The sequence below is a fragment of the Pygocentrus nattereri genome, chromosome 7 (assembly GCF_015220715.1).
Source record: "Pygocentrus nattereri isolate fPygNat1 chromosome 7, fPygNat1.pri, whole genome shotgun sequence".
NCBI lineage: Eukaryota > Metazoa > Chordata > Actinopteri > Characiformes > Serrasalmidae > Pygocentrus > Pygocentrus nattereri.
The window spans coordinates 9,875,966-9,888,480 of record NC_051217.1 but is presented as its reverse complement, the minus strand read 5'-3'; the positions used below and the strand labels follow the sequence as shown (position 1 = coordinate 9,888,480).

General features: G+C 43.2%; 1 protein-coding gene across 1 annotated transcript; it reads right to left on the bottom strand.

Annotated features, from left to right (window-relative positions):
• Window positions 1–7,294: 7,294 nt before the first annotated feature.
• Window positions 7,295–11,232, bottom strand: LOC108442367. Its single transcript, XM_037539948.1, has 2 exons — window positions 11,157–11,232; window positions 7,295–9,693 (listed from the first exon to the last, which is right to left on the bottom strand). Exon 2 carries the CDS (start codon window positions 9,684–9,686, stop codon window positions 7,506–7,508), a length of 2,181 nt encoding a protein of 726 aa, XP_037395845.1. The 5' UTR covers window positions 9,687–9,693; window positions 11,157–11,232; the 3' UTR covers window positions 7,295–7,505.
• Window positions 11,233–12,515: the final 1,283 nt, after the last annotated feature.

Genomic DNA, 12,515 nt, shown 5'->3' with positions numbered 1-12,515 from the left:
ATCATATGAGCTAGTGCAATGATACAGCCCAGCAGAAAGCGTTTTAGAAAAATAATCACACTGAAAAGACACAGTTCTACCAGCTAAATATAACATCGATATCTTGTTTTCTTTTTATATTGTATTATTTTCAGTTGTTTTAAAACATTGCACTATCCTTCCAAGTGAAACCTGCTATCAGGGTGGGTCTCTGAGACAGGTGAGGGTGGGAGGTTAGGTGAAACATGGTATTGAAGCGGGTCGTGAAGTAAGGAGGCTCAAGTTAGTGGAGAATCCCGCGGAGGGAAAACTTTAATGCTTCGAGACAAAAACGAAACTTAACTCGCTTCCAAAACAACAACTGAACTACTACAAACTAGTGCCCCCCCCCCCCCCCCCCCCCCCCCCCCCCACTCGAGTCTCTTAAAGGGCTAGACCCCGTTAAGTGACTTAAAGCCTGTCCGTTGCGGATTCGCTCCAGTCGCGAGTAGTAACCCCTACACACGTCCCCCCAGAATCCGCGAAAACGGACATGTCCAACCGGCGAGGGGGCCGAACCAGACATCCGGAACGGCTCGTCACACCCGGAGCCGGGGAAGGAGAAAAGGCCGTCCGCTCCATGGGGCGTGCCGGGACAGTGCCTGAGGGACCTCCACGCTTCGCGGGCCGCCCAGGCTCTACAGTGCTGCCAGGAGCCAGGTGGGCCGGCTTCAGGCGGTCTACCGAAACGCTCACAGGAACGCCGCCAACCTCAACCTTGAAGTACTTATCCCCAGGAGTCAACACTCGGAAAGGACCATCATAGACTGGACGGAGGGGGCTCCGGTGCGCGTCGTGCCGGATGAACACAAACTCCGCCGCTCGCAAAGAAGGTGGAAAGCGTGACTCCGGCAGGCCATGTTGGGAGGTGGGCACCGGTGCAAAAGCGCTGGAGAACTCACGAAGGGCCTGTCGCTGGTGGCTGGCGGACCACGGGGCAGTAGAACTTGGGAGGAAATCCCAGGGAACCCGTAGCACCTGGCCATAAACAAGTTCAGCCGAAGAGGCTTGGAGGTCGTCCTTGGGGGCCGAACGGAGGCCCAGCATGACCCAGGGAAGCCTACCGGCCCAACCGTCATCCTGGAGACTGGCCCGGAGTACGGCCTTCATAGAGCGGTGGAAACGCTCACACAGCCCGTTGGCCTGGGGATGGTAGGCAGTAGTACGGTGAAGATGCACCCCGAGACCCGCAGCCATGCTGGTCCAGAGGGCTGAAGTGAACTGAGGGCCGCGATCCGAGGTAATGTCTGATGGAACGCCAAACCGCGAGACCCACGTGTCAATGAATGCTCTGGCCACCTCCGAGGACGTCGTGGAAGAAAGCGGCACGGCTTCTGGCCACCTCGTGGTCCTGTCGACGATCGTGAGGAGGTGGGTGAAACCCCGGGACGGTGGCAGCGGACCCACCAGATCCACATGTACGTGGTCGAAACGCCGCTCAGGCACAGGGAACAACGCCAGCGGGGCCTTAACATGCTGATGCACTTTGGCGCGTTGACAGTCCACACAAGCAGTACTCCAGTTGCGAATGTCCTTTTTAAGGCCGTGCCAGACGAATTTGTCTGCCACCAGCCTTTGCGATGCCCTCCTGCCGAGGTGAGAGAGGCCGTGTATGGTGTCAAAAACCGGTCTGCGCCAGCAGGTGGGAACAATAGGCCTGGGGTGGCCCATGGACACATCACAGAGGAGCGTCACACCAGTATCACTGAAGGGAACATCCGCCAACCGCAAGCCAGTGACCGCAGACCTGTAGGCTTGGACCTCTGGGTCCGACACCTGGTCCGCCGCCATTCGGGAGTAGTCGATGCCGAGGTGTACAGTGTCAACTGCCGCGCGGGAGAGACAGTCGGCCACAGGGTTGTCTTTTCCTGCAAAATGCTGAACGTCCGTGGTGAACTCCGAGATGAAGGCCAGCTGACGTTGCTGACAGGAAGACCACGGTTCGGAAGACTTCGCCATGCAACAATGCAATGCAATGCAACAACTGAACTACTACCCCCCCCCCGAGTCTCTTAAAGGGCTAGACCCCGTTGAGTGACTTAAAGCCTGTCCGTTGTCGATTCGCTCCAGTCGCGAGTAGTAGCCCCTAGAGTATTAGTGGTTAATATTATTTTTGCCTGCCTGCTAGTGCATGGTGATGAATCAAAACTCAGACGACCTTTTAGTGGCGGGCAGACGTCCTGTACATTTTGATGGAACATTACAGAAAAACAGTATTTTTTTGTGTTAAATGATATGAATCATTCTTCCCAAGGACAGAAGATCTAGGCACCCCAATCCATCACCCCACACACAAGCTATTTAACACTGATTACTGTACTTGTTTGTACTGAATCCGATCTAATATTTTTATTCTTGTAAATAAGAAGCATCAAGAACATTAATCCCAATCACACCCCTCCAGGTCTCACTGTCATTGCCCACGTGAGCGTTGAAGTCCCCCAGTAGGACAATAGAGTCTCCAGGAGGAGCACTTTCAAGCACCCTTCCCAAGAACTCTAAAAAGGCTGGGTACTCTGAACTGCTGTTCGGTGTATAAGCACAGACAGCAGTCAGGACCTGTTCCCCAACCCGAAGGCGTGGAGAAGCTACCCTCTCGTTCACCGGAGAAAACCCCAACATACAGGCACTGAGTCGAGGGGCTATGAGAAAGCCCACACCTGCCTGCCGCTTCTCACCATGGGCAACTCCAGAAAAGTCCAGCCCCTCTCAAGGAGATTGGACTCAGAGCCCAAGCTGTGTGTTGAGGTGAGCCTGACTATATCTAGCCGGTATCTCTCAACCTCGCGCACCAACTCAGGCTCCTTCCCCGCCAGTGAGGTAACGTTCCAAGTTCCAAAAGCCAGTTTCAGCAACCGAGGATCAGAACGCCAAGGCCCACGCCTTCGGACACTGCCCGATCCACAACGCACCGAACCCCTACTACTGCCCCTCCCATTGGTGGTGGGTCGATGGGAGGGTGGACTCATGTAACTCCTTCGGGCTGGGCCCGGCCAGGCACCATGAGTAAATGCCCGGCCACCAGATGCTCGCTGGCGAGCCCCTCCCCCAGGCCTGGCTCCAGGGTGGGGCCCCGGTAACCCTGTTCCGGGCAGGGTACACAAGTCCCGTTTTTGTGTCTTCATAGGGGTTATTATGGATCACACTTTGTCTGACCTGTCACCTAGGACCAATTTGCCATGGGAGACCCTACCAGGAGCTTTTGCTCCAGACAACATAGCTCCTAGGATCATTCAATAACGCAAACCCCTCCACCACGATAAGGTGGTGATCCATGGAGAGGTCTTTTAGCTATTAACAACTACAATTTGGCTTAAATTATTCAAATTGAACCAATTCTGCTACAAAGCAGTGAGGTGTGGGAACCCCTGAAAAAAATGACTACACAAATTTTAACAAACATCCTGTTGAAGCGTAAACGTCCTCTATGTGCAGCACACAGCGTAATGGCTGCAGGGCTGTTTTATGACAATATTCACTTCTAGCAAAAATTAAAAAAGAGCACTAAATTTGTGGAAGCACATAAAATCTATTGACCCCTAGTCACTCCACTATAAAGCACTGGCCAATTGAAAAGAGTCCCCTAAGCCAGCTGGTCTGCAGTCTTAGTGACCTAAAACCCAACATCACCCTCACCAAAGAGCCTCACCACATCGACTTAGAAAATCAGACCCAGCCAAATTATAACCAACCAATAAAAAACAATTCACACATCACCCACTGGACCGAAGCTACACAACAATACCACAAACGTCAGTGGTATTTGGCTGTAAATCGAGACTCCACATTAGTGACCTACCTGATAACAATTCAAGAGAAAAACCTGAGGAAAATGTTTAAGATATACAGACTGAGTGAGAGTAAGTGTGCGTTCACTGTGAGCTCGCCGTGGCAAATACAGAGCCGCACCTCCTAACAGACTGCCCGAAATATGATTCCATTAGAAATCTGCTGTATAAGAAAATGAGCAGTGTCTTCCCTCAGTTTCATCGCCATAGATATTAGGAGAAAAGAGTGGGCTGCATGCTGCAGGACATTTGGCAGCCTGTAATAACATGAGTTACAACCAGTGAGGTGAAACAACAAAATATTATTTATGATTATTGTGGTTTATTAATTTATTATTTCTTGTCTTTTGTTTTCCTTGTCTTTTATTAATTACTGGTAATCCTGTAAATAATTTCTAGTGTTCTATTGTAATCAATAATATTATGTTTTTCTTGTAAGTGTGTTTCATAGCTGTGTGTGATTAGTTTATGTGTGTGTGTGTTTCATAGCTTTATGTGAGTAGTGTGTGTATGTGTGTGAGATTATTGTGTGTATGTGTGTATCATAGGTCTGTGTGAGTAGTGTGGGTATGTGTGTTTCATAGCTGTGTGTGAGTAGTGTTATGTGTGTTTCATGGCTGTGTGTGTGTGTGTGTGAGCAGTGTGTTTATGTGTGTTTCATAGCCATGTGTGATTAATGTGTGTGTATGTGTGCTCATGGCTAAGTGTGAGTACTGTGTGTATGTATGTTTCATAGCTGTGTGTGATTATTGTGTGTGTATGTGTATTTCATAGCTCTCTGTGAGTAGTGTGTATGTGTGTTTCATATCTGTGTGTGTGAGTAATATGTGCATGTGTGTTTCATATCTGTGTGTGTGTGTGAGTAGTGTATGTGTTTTATAGCTGTGTGTGTGTGTGTGTGTGAGAGAGTAGTGTGTGTATCTGTGTTTCATAGCTGTGTGTGAGTAGTGTGTGTTTCATGGTTCTGTGTGTATGTGTTTTTCATGACTGTGTGTGAGTAGTGTGTGTGTGTTTCATAGCTGTGTGTGAGTAGTGTGTGTATGTGTGTTTCATGGGTATGTGTGTGTGTATGTATGTGTTTCATAGCTGTATGTGAGCAGTGTGTGTGTGTGTGTGTGTGTGTGTGAGAGAGAGAGAGAGAGAGAGAGAGAGAGAGAGAGAGAGAGAGAGTATTGTGCATGCGCAAGTGTTTTAGTGTATTTCATCCTAAACAGACCCCCAAAATTGAGGGTCAGACTGGTGCTGTTTCATATTCACACTCAGTTGTCTGTGTGTGTGAATAAGAGAGAAGGTGTCTTTTTCTTTCATTCCTCACCAAAAACAGGTCAGGAGGCTGCTGTTCCTCCTTAGGGATCTAACACACTTCCTACATACACATCATTAGATGACTGCATGTCCCCCAAACACACACACACACACACAGAATGGTCAAGGTGAAATAGACAGAAGTCCACATATGATTGCAGTGGACAGTGGAAGTTTGGTCACTATTGGTGAAATTACACATTTTATTGATTTTTGAAGCGAAAGTAAACACATTTTCTGCAGAAACTGAAAACATTAAAATAATAACATATCTGCAAATGTTAATGCAATGGTACTAAATATTTAATTATCTTAAAAAATAGACAAAATAATTAAATGTGGTTGGTTAGTGTAGTGGGTAACACCTCTGCCTTCTATGCTATAGACTGGGGTTCAATCCCCACCTGGGTAAACACCCTACACAACACCAATAAGAGTCTTTGGGCAAGACTCCTAACACCACCTTCGCCTACCTGTGTAAAATGATCAAAACTGTAAGTTGCTCTGGATAAGAGCGTCAGCCAAATGCCATAAATGTAAATTAAATGTCATGTGGGAAAGTTTGGCCACCCTCACAAAGGAACCAATGAAGTAAAACACTTTGGCCACAATCATCAATGGAATGTGTGCAGAAAAAAAGAGAACATTTGATGAAATAAGTTCTTGGCAAACACTATTATATCTATTATATTTTGGGTTGCGCAGCAGCCAGTGACACAGGAAGATGGAAGAATTTGGAGGGACTGCCCTGAACACGTCAAAGCCTTCCTGAAAACTTTACTTTAAACGACGATCCCGGAAAGTAACATTTCAGAAATCTTTACCTCCTCACTTGAACATCATTGTTTCACTGCATGTGCTGTCATAATTGATTTGTAACAAATGATTATAACAGCTCACTGTAACAATAGTTTCTAATGTTTTGCTCATAAATCAATAGTGCAATAGACCATCTGTTTTCATGTTAAGATGTCATGTTCTATTAACAACTAATACTAAGGACAATCTCTACCCCTTCTGTCTTTCAGCATATGTAAAGTAGGAATTAAGACCAGAATATCTCCATTATTTCATAACTGAATTTTATGATCCATAACTGAAATGGGAATGTTGGTGAAGATTTTAGTGGGCTGTGAATAAAATATCTGTCCTGGACTAGCCACAAACAACTCTTTGCTGTCAAGGCAAACTGAGCAAAGATGCAATGATTTTGAGAAGAAACAAACAGTACAGTTTTGGACAGTTGAAGTTATAGAGTACTGATATGCGGCCATGTTCAGTGCTTGCTGCATGGGACGTCATTATGATAGGAGGAAGGAGAGGTAAGAATTTTGGAGCACCCAACAGGGTTATTTGAACATTTGGCATGTTTTAAAGTTGTGGCAGGTTCTGCTGAAGCAAATAATGTCAAGTGGTCTGTCTATCAAATATTCAAGGGAAATTACTGCTGGCACCTCTGGCTGGGTGTACTATGTAATACATTAATTCCAAAGTCCATTAATTGGCTGATTGTTTCACTTGCACCACATTGCCACTGAGGTGCAGCAAAACAGACCCACACACAGACAGTTATGCATGTATGTTTAGAAATTTAACTGTCTATTAAAGACGCTGCAATAATTTGCACTTGTGTTCCTGCCTTGCTTCTCTGTAAGGCCTGTAACTGAGCAGAGCAGGTGATAAGAAAGTTTTCAAATGACAGTATAGCCAAAGGGGAATTTGTTGCATCACAGACCAAAGGTCAAGGTCAAACTTAGTTGTAGTTACCTGTCTTAAAGTCATCTTATACATGGGCTGACTGCAAAACTTCTTTGCAAGTTACAAAATGCCCATTTTTGCCATGCAGGATGTGAGTTAGCAAAACTAAGCATTGACATAAAGGTATAAAGTAGTGTGATTTGAAACATTGCCCACTTCTCTTATCATTTGCTTTGACACAGACTAATAGAAATAATTAATAATAGCTATCTGTATGTTTTTTGTCTGTTTTTCATAAATATTATCATGACAGTGAGATTTTCTCTTAATTATTTATATTTTTCAACTTGAATTTTTTAAAGAGCAACAGAGTGGTAAAAGCATGAATAAATGACAGTTTTTAAACTAGCTGCACCTCTTAATAAATGAACAGAATGGTGGTCAGAAGTGTCAGGCTCAAATCAATTTTAGACATGCAAAGACAGTATGATGCTGCAGTTAATTTTATTGATTAACAGAATAAATTCAGAAAGATGAAGAGGGAGATGAGAAAAGTAAATCTATTCATAGTTTTGTCATATTCTTTTCATTAGTCGTAAATGATTAAAAGAATGATAGAACAATTAAAGGAGTTTAAAAATCATAAAAGGAGTTTAAAAATCAAGCATTACATTGGCATCATTGGGCTGGACACCTTCAAGCAAACTGATCAGCCTCTTCCTTTGACATGAGCTCAGTCATCACCACAGGTTTTGTCTCCTTCTCTTCTTGAGGTAGTGCCTTCATTGCCTCTTGTATTATTTTCTTCTGTTTCTCATTCGCCTCCTCAGAGATTGGGGGCAGTGCTGGCTTCAGTACTGTCTGGATTTGGAGGATTCTGTCCTGGCATCTGAGCTGAAAATCTTTTTTATTTTTGGCTGCAATTCCTCTGATACTTTCTTCTGCTTTTGTGCAATTAACATCAAATTTTGCCATCTCACTATGGAATGCTATGCTGTTAGGATCCATAGTCATCAGTTTTCCCAGAGTGCTCACACTGTCCATCAGGTGCTCTACAGACACCTCTGTGTAAGTAGTGGAGATCATGTTAACCAGATAGGCATAAGCAGAGGCATTCAAGGTGTTAGTGTAGATCTTATCTTTAATAAATTTGTCAAAGGTGTAGCTGTGCTTCACAGCTAACTCAACGGTCTGAGTAAAACTGTTGAGATGATGAGTCAGAATAGTCTTGACAATGTTTGTAATGAGCTGGAAGAAGTGCACCAGTTTTTCCCACTGTTCTTTAACTTGTCCCATTGCCTCCAGGCCCTTTGCCAGAGCTTTGATTTTTTTCTCAAAGTCAATCTCCTTGGGCTCAAGACGCTTCAGCTCCGTCATAATGTTCAACAGCAGTGTGTTCTTCTTCTCCATGTTCTCGGAAGCCTTTTCATACATTTCTGTCACTTTGTTCAACATGACCTCACTTTGTTCGACTCGGAGTCGGGCTAGATTAACATGGAGCGACTCTGGAGAATCACTAGTCTGCTGTTTAGTGGAGTGAGGCGGTTCTACTGGCAGAGGTGGACGATTGGTGTACAACTTGCTTTTGGAGTCAAAGACCTGTGCTGCATTGTTAAGGCTTGTAATGTCCTCGATCAGTTTCATTGTTGTGGCATCATCGCATTCCTTACTTGGGGCACATTTAGCCAGCTCTGTGCAAATGGAGATACCCTTCTCACAGATGTTCAAGGCTTCAGTTTTGAACCGACTTTCTTCTTCTGTGATTAAATCCTGTTTGGTTTTCGCAAACATCTTCTTCACAAAATCAGATTTAACCGTTTCATTCTTCTGGTCATACAATTCAGTCCAATTTAGTTTGTTCCCATTGTAGAATTCATTCATTTTTGCACTCAGTACCAGAATCTGTCCTGATCGAGCAAAGACATTGTAAGCTGACATTACCTCTTTTACCTGCATCTGGTTTGCAGGGCTTGTGTCACTTGTGGTACTTCCTTCTTTGGTTGCTTTGATTATATCCCGAATCCCACCAGTTATGACTGGAAGTGCACCAACTCCAGCAGAGATGTAACCAGCAATTGGACCTGAAAACTTTGTTGTCGCATAACTAACTGCTACTGTCATTGCTGTCTCTGATACACTTGACAAGAGCTGCATTCCAAACAGTTCCCATCCAGATGGTATTCTGTCTAAAGCTTTCTTGTACTCATCCTCGGCCTTAATCAACCTTTTCTCAAGATTTTTAAAAGCTTTGTCAGCCAACTTTTTTGCCTCCTCAGCGGAATCCTTTCTCATCTTTGCTATTTCAATGTTTTTTTTTATTTCTTGTAATTCCACATCATAACTCTGTCTTGCATTGACTAAAGCCTCCACTAATTCTTGCATCAAATTAATGACCTCTGAGAACTTTCCCTCAGTTTTTTCAGCCAGTTGTAAGCATTCTGATGATATGCGCTCAATGTTCTCAAGTTCAGCTGGTAGGAAGTGTTGGACAAGACCAGTATCCTCCTGGACAATGATCCCAACTACATTTTTGATGTGGTCTGGAACCTGTCCAGTGTACAGACGAATTTGGTCCATGTTCTTGTGAGCGTCATTGAAAGCTTGCCACCCAGCATTGCATACTTGAAAGAGGCAGGCCTTGAAAGAGTCAGGATATCTGATAAACTTGAAGCCATCTTTAGGAGGGTTTTTATTGATGGAGAAATCATCCACAGCAGAAATACGGATCAGCTGTCCCAGTAAAGCGATGGAAAGGGGAGCTGGTGTCAGATATTCTTCCCAGTTTGCATAGGGATGCATTAAAATTGCGATGTCATCTCTGAAATCCTTTGCTTTAGTGATGCTCCTACGGGCTTGGTTGAACCTTGACATTGCCATTGCTTCCCTGAAATAGATGAAGACAATATATGTGAGTAATCAATGTAAAAGATGAAGAGATCAAAATTATGTAACATGAGCAAAGGATAAATTCAAGATATAGAATAAATGACCAAATCAAAATACCTCTCAAAGGAGAGATGGCTATATTTCTCTCTCTTGTTTTGGTTTCTTGTCTTACATCAAAACAGTGTTTTCTTTTTCCTTTTCTCTTTTCTTCTCAATTTCTTCTCAGAGCAGCAGTTGATTAAAAGAACACTTTGGCAACTGTTGGGGGTGGATCTATTATGTTTTGAGGCTTTGTGGCAGCCAGTGACACAGGAAATATCACAGATGGAAGAATGAATTCCACTAATTATCAGCTAATTCTGGAATCAAATGTGGCACAGTCAGTCAAGACACTGAAGCTGACAAGGGGCTGGCTTCTACAGCAGGACAATGAGCCAAAACATACATCAGAATCCTCCAGAAACTATTTTAAGAAATGTAAACTGAAGGGCCCCTGAGTCCTTTGACTTGAACATTACTGAAAATATGAGGATGGATTTCCAGTATACTGTGAATACAAAATGGCCTAAGAATATTGTAGAACTTCAGAGTTCTAACTAAAGTTCTGCCAAGAAGAGTGGGGACAATTTCTGAAAGAAGAATAAAACTCCTAGCTGGCTGCAAAATGCATTTGCAAGCTGTGATCTGCAGTTGGCCTGACTGCATGTTTTAAGACTGTGGAAGGAAACCCACGCAGACAAGGGGAGAACATACAAGCCCCATACAGAAAAGACCCTGGTCACCTGGCCAGGGAATTGAACCCAGGCCTTTCTTGCTGTGAGGTGACCGTGCCACCGTGCCTCCCATTACTATTCAGTATTTTTCCTATTTTTGAAGTTAATAAAATATAAAGTAAATGTGCATTAATGTGTGCAGAAACAGATAGACAGAGGCTGTACTTACTGGTGTTCACTTCAAAAAGAGTAAAGTATGTAATTTAGCCAAACATGGGGTGATATACATATATAGGTTTGTCATACGTTAAAATTGATCAGACCTCATATACATTACTTTAAGGAAGAAGATAGGTCACAAATTTTCTTTTTACAACATACTATCTTGTAATACTGGGAAAGTTTTTTGTAATTACAAGTTATTTTCTCTCACCAAATAAATAAACAAATACTTGGCTATGACACTACTTTATGCATTAGGAAAATATTTGCTGTAGGAGTTAATAACTACTAGAAGTATACAGATGCAACTTATTGTAATTGTTCAACTATCTGTGCTAACATCGCATTACTTAGGTCAGTTTTTCATGGCCAGCATGGCATTTCATTATCATGTTCTGCTAAGTGCACTACATATTCCACAAATGCATGAACGAGCCCACTGATGTCTGCACATGCAACATTTTTATACAAACAGTTTACGTGAACTCAACAATAAACAATGAACTCAACAATAAACTCTATGTACCTGCAGTGCTGTGGCGACTCCTTTCTTGATCTGAGTGATGAAGTAGGTTTCTAGTAGGTTTGAAGTGATTCTGAGTAGATGCTTTCCTTGTCACAAACAAGCCCTTTTATATAGTCTTAAATGTCTTTGTCAGCAAACCCCCTGCCCCCCAGAAAAAACTGTCTAGCACATAAGTTCATGATTCTGCATTCTAAAGAACAGCTTTACTTCCTTTTAGTACTTAAATTTAAAAAGAAATGACTTAAAAACAACAATAACAATTAAAAGTGTTCCAGAGAAATGATCTAGTCCATCAACTCAAAAACAAAAAAAGTTTAAAAAAAGGTGGCATGCATATTATCTTTCATTTTTCACAATGTGCATCAAAATACATTGTGCCATTTCAGAATACCAACATATTTAATGTGTTCTGATTTATAGATGCTTTGAAACCATGGAGTCATGTACTACGGTAAGGTAAGAACGTTTTTTAAACTCTGCAGGCGTAGTATGTTTGAATCCAATAAAGCTGATGCTGATATAATCAAACGGTACATACGCTTGTATAGCACAAAGGCAGAAAACATGAAACTAGAGTAATCTCATGTGTCTCCTCAGGTTTTAGTGAAGATCTCACTAAATTTGCCAAGATAATCACCCTCATGTTTATCTGCAACTGAACTTTCATCTCTCCAGAAGACTCTTTCTTTGAATTGCACATTTTTGAAAATCTATTCTCATGGCTTCTTGACGGCGACACATCCTTTCAGTTGAGTGTCTTCTCGCAGTGGAAGGATGGACAGAAATGCTTGTGGATTTTTTCAGGTCTGAAGCAAGAGTGGAGCTTGATTTTCTCCTCTCAAAGATTGAAGCTTAAAGCATTGATTACCTGGGAGTGGTGTACTCTACTTGCATGTGTGTGTTGGTAGACAGTATAAAGAAACTATACATGAGCAGAATTATGAAACACTGTCCTAAAGGGTTTACAAATACACTGCCAGCTCATTAGGTACATCTAACTTTTATCTATTTTCACTACTTTAGGAGCAGTTTGCAAGTGTGCAATTACTAACTGTAGCCCATCTGTTGATGCACAGTTAATCAGCCTGTCCTCTAGCCAATCTATCAATGGAGACCCCCATAAAACCACTGCATACCAGGTATCATTTTGGTTATGAAACATTCACAGCACGGGTGTAGGTGTAGCAACATTGCCTGGATTTCTAAACACTACAGGCTACTTAATTAGACGTGGTGGCAGTCGTGAGCTGGAGATTAGGGAATCAGCCTTGTGACCGAAAGGTTACCGATTTGATTCCCAGAGCCGACAGTATATGACTGAGGTGTCCTAGAGCAAGACACCTAACCCCCATCTGCTCC

Bases quoted from the DNA above. Each gene is read 5' to 3' on its own strand.
- LOC108442367 (XM_037539948.1), bottom strand. From the start codon at position 9,686: ATGGCAATGTCAAGGTTCAACCAAGCCCGTAGGAGCATCACTAAAGCA.